The sequence below is a fragment of the Ursus americanus genome, chromosome 9 (genome assembly GCF_024610735.1).
Source record: "Ursus americanus isolate L20-20 chromosome 9, mUrsAme1.1.p, whole genome shotgun sequence".
Taxonomy (NCBI): domain Eukaryota; kingdom Metazoa; phylum Chordata; class Mammalia; order Carnivora; family Ursidae; genus Ursus; species Ursus americanus.
Window position 1 is genome coordinate 52,119,156 of NC_142135.1, and position 11,786 is coordinate 52,130,941.

Sequence of the window (11,786 nt, forward strand, 5' to 3'; positions counted from 1 at the left end):
ACAGCTCAGCCATGCAGGCTCATTTACGACAGCATATGGTCTGAGAAAGCGCACAGTGGAAGAGAGCAGTCATGGTGAAGGCTGGGATTGAATCCATTTAGGCTGGAGTTCACAAAGATCAGTCAGAGGCAAGCACTTGAAGTTAAAAGAAAGAAACACACCAAGCAGTAGAAACACAGGCTATTTTTATTTTGAATGTACTCATTGGAGACATCCTATTTGCCTTTCAAGACAGCAGTATACAGTGGTTTTAGTATAAAATATAAGATTTCTGAAAAAACTAATATCTGGGATGTTTTTCCTAATTAAAAAAAAAGAAGTAAAAAAAGAGACAAAATTGCATGAAGCCACAGAGATTTTTTTTCTGATCTTATTATTTGTTACCACTGAAAGTAATCATTTTTCTAGTGGGGGAACAGTCAAAATAATGGGTTAGATGACAGTAATGTAGCCTATGTTTTATTTAAAAGGGAAGACATATATAAGCTTATATGGAGTGGTAAATTCTTACCACCCCTAAAGGGATTAAGTTTATAGTTCTTGCCAGAAGTCACAGGTAATTGAGAACTTGAGAAAAGGAAGAGGAAACAAAAGCCTGTGAATCCTTTCATACCACTTTGTGGCATTAGGCAAGTGATTTTATTTCCATGTATCTTAATTTTATTCCTGCAGTATGGGGGAAGCTCTCTTTATGAAGAACTTAATTATAACCTCAAAATATCTAATAAGACAGTTCAGTTGCTATGGGTCTAGTACAATGTCACACACAGAACTGAGGAAGAATACAAAACGTAACAGAAAGGAAAGACATGTTTGAGGGGTTAGTAATGGCAAACGGCTATCTGACTTTATTATTGCTGAATCTAGTTGGTGGTATTTATTGTAACTAATTAGTTCAAAGTGAGGTTTCCTGCAAAACTAGCCTTTTTGCCTCAAAGTATATTTTATATATTGTGGGACAAGTATGCTTACTTGTCAGTTTGAAGTGGTCTAGAGCTGCACTGTGATGTGGTTTTTTAAATTTAAATCTAAATTAAATAAGTATAATTTAAAAGTTCAGTTCCTTACACTAGCTGTGTTTAAAGTGCTCAGACCTTATCTAAAGTGTTTCTGTTATCACAAAAAGTTATGTTGGGCTGTGGTGTTTGTTATTATTGATATTTTAGTTAAGTTTTTATCAGTGCATTTCATTGAAAATAAGAACATAAATCATGTATTTTAGATGGCAGGTATAGAGGGGACTGATCTTCTACCAATGCAAAGAGTAGGCCAAAGGTTAAACTATAAAGAGGATACACTTACCACGTGTATCAAAACACAAAAATGAAATGGCTTGTTTATGGTGATGTGTTTTTTCCGAAACAGTGAACGTTCTGAACAAAGTCAGTCTTCTATTCACTTACACAGTAATCACACTTTTGGAAATTTAAACTTTTATTTAAGAAAATAACTTGTTGGGGCGCCTGGGTGGCACAGCGGTTAAGCGTCTGCCTTCGGCTCAGGGCGTGATCCCGGAGTTGTGGGATCGAGCCCCACATCAGGCTCCTCCGCCATGAGCCTGCTTCTTCCTCTCCCACTCCCCCTGCTTGTGTTCCCTCTCTCGCTGGCTGTCTCTCTGTCAAATAAATAAATAAAATTTAAAAAAAATAAATAACTTGTTATCTTTAGCAGATATAGTTCTAGGCTTAGCTAATTATAAGTAGGTTTTCCACCCACATCAGTGTCTAGCACAGATGCAGGACAACTGTGTTGTGCAGAGAGTTCTGTATATTACAGAAAGTCTGCATTCCACCCACCCTCTGCTAAATGTCAGCCTCATCATTGTGACAACCAAAAGTACCTCTAAGTATTTCCAACACATTTTAGAAAACCTGTGCTCTATGGTGGCCCAATATTCAAGACCGTGGGCCCGTCCAGCCTCTTAAGATAATCATCTTAAACCTATTTCTTTGTTGGATACTTTTTATTGATTTGTCTTTTTCTTCCATATTTTTTAAATTGAAAACATTGAATTCTTCTTTTAACACCTGTCCTTATTCACCCCTAATAGGGTAGACTTAATTAAGTGACCAAGGATAATAAAAGAAAAATTTTTTTCTTTACATTTATTATGGATTTAAATTTATATCCCTTAGAAACTAAAGCCGTATGGCTTTGTATGGCTTTGCGCATTAGCTCCATGAGCTTGCAGGAAAGTCCTGGGTTTCCTTAAGAAGCACTTCGGAAATAAAACAGAAGTAATTATCACAGGGCCATGATGTGTCAATAAAATGAGAACCCATTTCTTTTCCTTCAAGAAAGATAAACAGACTTAAAATCTAGAGCAGGGCTGCTTAATCTTAGAGGTCCATGGATGGCCTTCAGGTCATCTGTGAAACCCTTTCACACTGTAGCAAAATTTTGTTATGGGTATCTGCGCATTTTTAGAAGAGTGCATTGATAACAATCAAAGAAATGAGGAAGAACTGGATAAATAAAAGAATAATAAAACGCCATTATAAAAAGAAGACAGAGGAGACAGATTCAGGTTTAGAAAAAATCATGAAAGGGGGTAGTTGATTAGGTTAGAAGTTAAGGCTACTGTTGAATTTAAAATGAAGCTAAAGATTGCTTCTTGGAAGAACAAATAATGAATCTACAGAAATTGTTATCTACCTCTTCTAAGAAATGGTATGTGCTAAAAAATACAAGTAGATTCATAAAAGGCTTAACTCCACCAAAAGTTCATGAAGCAAGAGGGATAGCAGAGAGGTACAATGAGACACCTTTTCCTGCCGCTCAAGCTTCCTGAGCCCCTCCCGAAAAGAGTACGAGAGTAGATAAATCACTGTGACCCTTTTGTGACTGACAGTATATGTGGTTTTCTTGTTTCTAGTTATGTTGTGGTCAGTGCTGGGAAATGCGGACCATTCACTGTGTAGTTCTCTGAATTTTACTTGCTTTTGTTCGAAACTATTTTGCCTCACATCCTCATTGGAAATTCAACGTTCATGTCAAAAGAAATGGTTTTAATTTTTGTAGAACGTTTTTGTTATAATGTATTTTAAGAGAAGAGTGCTTATACCATTAAAATAAGTAAAATTTGAATCAAAGCAAATATGGGAAGAAAACCCGCCTCCACATTTCCCTTGTGTAGGAATCTTCTTTTGATTCAGTTGTAACTGCAATGCTCTTGTGCTCTGCATCACTCCAGCATTCAGGATCAGTTTTTACTGGGCTGGTGTTGATGATGCCGATGCTGGTGGTGGTGGTGAGTGATGTGATAGCTAACATTTGTGAGCGTTTATAAGGGCTCGGCGTGTGTTCATTTATTTCATGCTCACAAGAACCTAGGACATGGGTTCCCATTTTACAAATGAGGACACTGAAACAGAGATACAGTAGCTCAGTTTCGTGTTTATTTATAAGTGATAAAACTGTGCACATGTCTAGTTATCTGACTCCAGAGCCCATGTTCTCAATCACTGCATTGCCTTTTCTGGGTTTTTATATTTAGGCCAAAATCTTTGAATAAAGTGACCATTTAAAGGCTGCATAAACAATCCGAGGAAAGAGTTTACTGGCATATTCATTTTTTGTTTATTTTTTTAAAGATTTTATTTATTTGAGAGAGGGAGTGCAAGAGAGAGCGCTAACAGGGAGAAGGGGCAGAGGGAGAGGGAGAAGCAGACTCCCCGCTGAGCAGGGAGCCAGACTGGAGGCTTGATCCCAGGACCTGGAGATCATGACCTGAGACAAAGCCAGATGCTTAACAGACTGAGCCACCCAGGCGCCCCTGGCATATTCATTTTAAATCTTGTTATGTGGAACAATGGAAACCCAAATGGGAAGACTAAGTAACATTAGTGATTATCAAAGACTACAGTACTGAAGGTTCACCTCGAATTACATTGGAAGAAGTGGAGTTCTCAGAAATACATTAGTTATTTCTTTTTTTTTTTTCCTTTAATAAAGTGTTTCAAAGTTAAAGCAAGGATAAACTCCATATTAATTGTATGGCTGCTATTTCTGTTGGAGAAGTATGCTGATCTTTCCATGTCCTGGATTTTCCAGAGCAGAGGGTCTGAGTGCAGGGGAGGGAGCCCCACTCCAGGCTATCAGTGGGCTTTGTTCAAGGAACTCTTTTTAGGTGCATTCCTCCATTATACATTCCTGACTTTTTTTTTTCTTTCTTTCTTTTGTTTTTTTAATCTATCTAAATTACCCCAAGAGACTGTTGTCACTTATGGAAAACATCTGTTAGTCTGAAGCTTGTTAATGGTGGCCACAAAGTTTTGTCACAGGTCCTCATTTTACTGGCCTTTTGTATTCATGTACACTGTCCTGTCCTCCTGCACTTGACTGTATATAATAAACGTAATTCTAGGCCAGATTTTCTCAAGTGGTGACTAGAGGAGCCTGAGTCAGAATCACCTGAGAAGCTTGCTAAAAAGGTAAATTCCTAAGTTCCACCTCAGATTTGCCAGCTCACTCTCAGGGTTGCTTCCCTCCATTTGCGTTATTAACCAGTACCCCAGGTGTTTCTGGTACACTGGAAGGTGTGGAAACCACTGTTCAGAGGGCTACATTATGTGAAATGTCTTCATGGTACTATAAGGGACAGATATGAAACCCTGCCCGTAAGGATCTTATAGTCTGAGAAAGGAGATAACACGTGGAATTAACCGTAATAATAGAGTAAAAATGAAGTACCATAAAAGTAGAAACAGCTACTCTAGATAGCAGAAGTAAGAGAATCTTTTAAAGGGTTTTTTTTTGTTTTGTTTTATGTAGTGCACAATATGTATATTTGGATAATTCTTCTTTCAGCACACATAAAGGCCTGCGGTTTGCTTTTCATCTCCATTTCCATCTCACTGGGTAATTCCCAGAATTTCCATACTTTTTAGAGATGAAGGCAAAGCTTTCATATCATTAAAAGCTACTGCATCTGGGTGACATAGTTGGTTAAGCTTCGTACTCTTGGTTTCAGCTCAGGTCATGATCTCAGTGTTGTGAGATCGACCCCTGCATCCAGCTCTGCCCTCAGTGCGGAGTCCGCTTGAGATTCTCTCTCCCTCTCCCTCTCCCCTATCCCACTTGTTCTCTCTCTCTCTCTCTCACTCTAAAATAAGTAAATAAATCTTAAAAAAAAAAAAAAAAGGCTACCACATCTAAAAATGGGGACAAACTTTTGCCTTCCATAAATTACCAAGCATACTGGGCACCCATGGTGTTTCTGTTTTTATTTTAATTGGAGATTTTTGTCATTAATATGACAGACACAGAACCACTTACATTGTGAACTTCTTCTTTACTATGACTTTGCCCAGAATTTCTTGTCCTTAGTGTTTGTGACATGTTCAACTGTTTTTATAAAAAGTCACTGTTCAGCTCATGATTAGTTTATAATCTACCTATGAGTAATGCTCCTAAAAATAAGTAAAAAGAAATAAGCCAACAATGAACAATGGAAGAAGAAAACTAACATTTATTAGTCACTACATCCTAGGCATAGTCCCAGGCAAATTTCAGAGAGGTTAAGTAAAATGTACCAGTCCACACAGCTGCTAGAGCCAAGAAAATAGAAATTCTAGATCATCTGTGATCTGGTGGCTTTTATCAGCAAGTATCATATTAATTTATTGACAGACATTTGAGTACCTGGTGCATCAGCGTACTGGAAGGGTACAGAGATAAATAACTGTGGCAGCTCTTGGGGAGCATACAGACTAATGAGAAATCAGAGCATACAGATAACCAATACAAGTATGGGAGGGGCACTAACATTTGCAGTCATATGCTAAGTGTTTTCAACATATTATCCCATTTAACCTTCACCTGCAAAGTGGTCGGAATCACTGTCATTGTAGGTGAGAAAATTGTGGTTCAGAGAAAAAGCAAGTTACCCAGGGTTACCCAACTGTAAGTAGCAGGGCTCAGATTTACATCCAAGTCTATGACCGCAAAACCTTTTTCTTCCATGGGAATTCCAGTGACAGACTCTTCGTTCCGACAAGCAGAATATCACGGTTCTCAGGAGCTGCATTTGATGTATCCAGTTCTACGTGGAACTTAAGAATCAGTGGGATAGATGATAAGTTCAAGCAGTGCTGGCAGTAGAAGCAGAGTTGCAGAGATACAGAGGAACAGAAGTATGTGGGAATGGACACTGGGCCAAGATATGGAACCCATCTTGAGAAGCAGGCTAGAAACGTAGGCTCTGAGAAGATCACGTCAGACCTCAAGCTTCAGCTAAGGGGTGACGAGACTTGAAGGGTTAAGTTCAAGAAATATCCTGGGGCGCCTGGGTAGCGCAGTCATTAAGCCTCTGCCTTCGGCTCAGGGCGTGATCCCGTCGTTCCGGGATCCAGTCCCACATCGGGCTCCCCTGCTGGGAGCCTGCTTCTTCCTCTCCCACTCCTCTGCTGTGTTCCCTTTCTTTTCTTTTTTTTTTTTTTTTTAATGATTTTTATTATATTATGTTAGTCACCATACAGTACATCCCCGGTTTCCGATATAAGGCTCGATGATTCATTAGTTGTGTATAACACCCAGTGCACCATGCAATACGTGCCCTCCTTACTACCCATCACCAGTCTATCCCATTCCCCCACCCCCTCCCCTCTGAGGCCCTCAGTTTGTTTCTCATAGTCCATAGTCTCTCATGTTTCATTCCCCCTTCTGATTACCCCCCTTTCTTTATCCCTTTCTTCCCCTACTGCTCATCCTAGTTCTTATGTTCCATAGATGAGAGAAATCATATGATAGTTGTCTTTCTCTGCTTGACTTATTTCACTTAGCATGATCTCCTCCAGTGCCGTCCATGTTGCAGCAAATGTTGAGAACTCGTTCTTTCTGATAGCTGAGTAATATTCCATTGTATATATGGACCACAACTTCTTAATCCAGTCATCTGTTGAAGGGCATCTCGGCTCCTTCCACGATTTAGCTATTGTGGACAGTGCTGCTATGAACATTGGGGTGCATATGGCCCTTCTCTTTACTACGTCTGTATCTTTGGAGTAAACACCCAGTAGTGCAATGGCTGGATCATAGGGTAGCTCAATTTTTAACTTTTTAAGGGACCTCCACACTGTTTTCCAGAGTGGCTGTACCAACTTGCATTCCCACCAACAATGTAGGAGGGATCCCCTTTCTCCACATCCTCTCCAACAATTGTTGTTTCTTGCCTTGTCTATTTTTGCCATTCTAACTGGCGTAAGGTGGTATCTCAGTGTGGTTTTGATTTGAATTTCCCTGATGGCTAATGATTTTGAACATTTTTTCATGTGTCTGTTAGCCATTTGTATGTCTTCATTGGAAAAGTGTCTGTTCATATCTTCTGCCCATTTTTTGATTTGTTTATTTGTTTCTCGTGTATTGAGTTTGAGAAGTTCTTTGTAGATCTTGGATACCAGTCCTTTATCTGTAGTGTCATTTGCAAATACATTCTCCCATTCCGTGGGCTGCCTCTTAGTTTTTCTGACTGTTTCCTTGGCTGTGCAGAAACTTTTAATCTTGATGAAGTCCCATGCTGTGTTCCCTTTCTCGCTGGCTGTCTCTCTGTCACATAAATAAATAAAATCTTTAAGAAAAAAAAAAAGAAATATCCGTTAAAGAAATGAACTAAACTTACTAACTGGATGTTGCAGAAAACGACGGGAGGAGGAGTCAACATGAATCAAAGCTAATTGGATGAATTACTGTGAGTCATGCTGTAAGGACAAATGAAATAATCTGTTAGAACATAGGTTACAGCTCCAAGTAATATAGAAAATAGTGTTCAGCTTTACCTCGTTTGTGCACTAACCTTATTTTCCCACTGGTTAATTCATACAGTATGTCCTATAATTGCTGTTTTCTAAGAACATAAAGCTATGCCTCAATTACTATTCTAGGATATCTCTTTAATTTTTAAAACAAAGATAGAAAGTAGGATCTGTGCTGTCAAATGCACACTCATGTATCCATACATGTAAATATACATATAGAAGGACTAGAAAATATGACTTCACTATTTTACAGTTTTACAAAAGAACGTTTATTTCTATAATCAGAAAGAAAAATACGTTTTTATAAAACCAAATAGCCTGGGACGCCTGCGTGGCTCAGTCAGTTAAGCATCTGCCTTCGGCTTAGGTCATGATCCCAGGATCCCAGGGTCCTGGAATCAAGTTCTGCATTGGGCTTGCTGCTCAGTGGGGAGTCTACGTCTCCCTCTGCCTGCAGCTCCCCCTGCTTGTATTCTCTTTCTCTGTCAAATAAATAAATAAAATCTTAAAACAAAACAAAACAGAAAAAAACCCAAATAGCCTTCATGTTTACTTAATGGACCATTTATAAATTTCCTCAGAACACCTAATAGACGTTGTGTGGAGATTCTTCATTATATGGTCTACAAAATTCCTTTTCCAGTGACTTTTTTGGAGAACTTTGTTTCTTTACTTTCCATTTATGTAAATTATTTAATTTTAAAATTAACTTAGAATACTTAAAGGGCACAGGCATACCTCAGAGATAATGCAGGCTTGGTTCCAGACCACCACAAGGAAGCAGATATTACAATAAAGTCAGCCAAATGAATTTTTTGGTTTCCCAGTGCATGTAAAAGTTACATTTACATTGTACTTTAGCCTATTAAGTATGCGATAATAGCATTGTGTCTAAAAAAGAAATGTACAGTTTGCCCTTGAACGATGCAGTGGTTAGGGGCTCTAACCCCCATGGAGTTGAAAATCTGTGTATACTTTTGGACTCCCCAGAAACTTAACTACTAACAGCCTACTGTTGACTGGAAGCCTTACCGATAATATAAATAGTCCATTAACATGTATTTTGTATGTTATGTGTATTATATATACTGTATTCTTATAATAAAGTAAGCTAGAGAAAAGAAAATGTTACCAGGGCGCCTACGTGGCTCAGTCAGGTAAGTGTCTGATTCTTGGTTTTGGCTCAGGTCATGATCTCAGGGTCCGTTCTGGGCATGGAGCCTGCTTAAGATTCTCTCTCTTCCTCTCCCTCTGCCTCTCCCCTGTTCCTGCTTATTCTTTCTCTCTAAAAAAACAAAAACAAAACGAAACAAAAGATAATGTTATAGAGAAAATCATAAGGAAGAGAAAATACATTTATAGTACTGCACGGTATTTATTGGAAAAAATCCACATATAAGTCAACCTGTGCAGTTCAAACCCTATTCAAAGGTTAACTGCATATACTTTAATTTAAAAATACTTTATTGCTAAAAACTGCAACCATCATCTGAGCTTTCAACCAGTTGTAATTACTGATCACAGATCACCATAACAAACATAATAATAGTGACAAAGTTTGAAACATTGTGCAAATTAGCAAAATGCGACAGAGATACAAAGTGAGCAAATGCTGTTGGAAAAATGGCGGCAATCCACTCGTTCAACACAGGGTTGCCACAAACCTTCAATTTGTAAAAAATGCAATATCTGCGAAGTACAAAGGGAAGCACAATGAAACAAGGTATGTCTGTATATTTAGATTTTTAAAGATTTTTGGATTTTAATCAGTAGCAATATTTTCATTCTCCTGCATCTTTTCGTAATGTTAGTATTACACTCTTAAAATACTTGATCAAGGAAGAAGGCAAATGAGTTTAAATTTTCATTTGGTATTATAAATATGATTTTATTGACCAAGGTGAGCCATCATGCATGTTATGGCTGTTATTACACTAATAACAGTGCAATTAAGCCCCAACACTAAGCTTCACAGTCAGACATTTTTCCATTTTGCTTTTGTACAATTTCCTGTACTTTAAGAGCAGATTTTAACTTTAGAAGAAAAAATGTATCTGGAAATCTTTTTTTCCTCTTGATGTCACTCTCTGATTTTAAAAAAATGATGTTAAAATAAATGTCAGTTTCAAGAATTGACTTGTTTGAATTTTGGTTTGGACTGTGTTTTTATTTTGCTTATAAAATCTTTAAAAGTCTCCTTAAGATAAAAATTCTGATACATCTAAATTACTTTTCTGTCAAAAACAGCTATTTCTCAGATGCTGGTATAAAGTTTTTTTTTTAAAAAAGATGTATTAACTTCTTTATTTTGAGCCACCACATTAAAATTAGAATTTGAGCTTTACCTTAAACTAGTGGTTCATATTGTGATATGCAGAATTCATGGAATTGTTTTTCTTACTATTTAGGAAATACCAGAAGGGAACCAGAGTCCGGCTGCGGCTATTAGATCTTGAACTTACATCTAGGTTCCTGGGAGCGACTACAGATACAACTATACTCGAGGCGGATGCGGTTCTCTTAGGAGTCCAGGAGAGTAAAGACGCAAAATCCAAAGAGGAACATCGTGAATAAGAAACAAACGTTGCTTAGTGCATTCACTCCTTTTTTGTTGAACCCAGATATTCATCAAGAATACAATTAGAAAAATTGTGAATAAATGATTGAAAGAAGACATAATAAATGAAAGCTATAATAACAGTTCTTACTCGTTAGAATTTTCTTTAGCTGTTTCTCCCCTCTCCACCACCCCTTTTACACCCATTCCTTCTTTTGATTGGAGTAATATAAACTATTCTGAGAAATTCTGTCATTCAATTAATATGTTTTGAGAGTGCTTGCTATGGGCCTGGCACTATTCGAAACAGCAGTAAACCTATTAGACAAGATTGCTTGCTTTGTGGAGTTTCCCTTTGATTGAGGAAAATAGAAAATAAATGGGTGAAATATATAGCGTGTTAGACAGTGATATGTGCTAAGGACAAAATGAAGCAGGGACGACAGAGGACCTGAATAGACGTTTTTCCAAAGAAGACATACAGTTGGCCAACAGGTGCATGAGAAGATGCCCAACATCACTGTCATTACAGAAATGCAAATTAAAACGCAGTGAAATCATCTCCCACCTATTACAATGGCTGTTATCAAGAAGATAAAAAATAACAAGTATCGGTGAGGATGTGGAAAAAAGGGAAGCTTCTCGCACAGTTGGTGAGCATGTAAATTGCTGCAACCACTATGGAAAACAGTATGGAGTTTCCTCAAAAATTTACAAATGGATGGGGCGCCTGGGTGGCACAGCGATTAAGCGATCGTCTGCCTTCAGCTCAGGGCGTGATCCCGGCGTTGTGGGATCGAGCCCCACATCAGGCTCCTCCGCTATGAGCCTGCTTCTTCCTCTCCCACTCCCCCTGCTTGTGTCCCCTCTCTCGGTGGCTGTCTCTATCTCTGTCGAATAAATAAAATCTTAAAAAAAAAAAAATTTACAAATGGAAATACCATATGATCTAGCAATTTCACTTCTGGGTATTTACCTGAAGAAAACAAAACACTAACTTGAAAAGATATATGAACCCCCATGTTCTTTGCAACACTATTTACAATAGTCAAGATGTGGAAGCAACATTAGTGTCCATCAGTGGATGAATAGATAAAAAAAATGTGGGGTGTGTGTGTTTATATATATATATAATTCAGCCATAAAAAAGGAAATCTTGGCATTTGCGACAACATGGATGGACCTTGGAGATATTATGCTAAATGAAATAAGAAGAAAGATAAGATAGCATATTATCTCACTTATATGTGGAATCTTGGGGCGGGGGGAAGCTCATGGATACAGAGAACAGACTAGCACTAGTTTCCAGAGGTGGGAGTGGGGTGTGCAGAATGAGTGAAGGTGGTTAAAAAATACATACTTCACACTTTCAGCTATAAAATAAATAAGGCCTAGGAGGTAATATACAGCATGGTGACTATAGTTAATAATATTGTATATTTGAAAGTTGCTAAGAGAGTAGATCTCAAAAGTTT

At 38.0% G+C, this 11,786-nt stretch overlaps 1 protein-coding gene across 2 annotated transcripts in view; it reads left to right on the forward strand.

The window, feature by feature from the left end:
• The window catches only part of MRPS28 (mitochondrial ribosomal protein S28), a 106,884-nt gene extending 96,430 nt beyond the window's left edge, over positions 1 to 10,454 (forward strand). For both annotated transcript variants that reach the window (XM_045806075.2, XM_045806076.2), the window contains one exon: positions 10,163 to 10,454. In XM_045806075.2, coding sequence (XP_045662031.1) covers positions 10,163 to 10,328 — 166 coding nt within the window. In that variant the 3' untranslated portion in view covers positions 10,329 to 10,454. The remainder of the gene's footprint in view (positions 1 to 10,162) is intronic.
• The last annotated feature ends 1,332 nt before the right edge of the window (positions 10,455 to 11,786 follow it).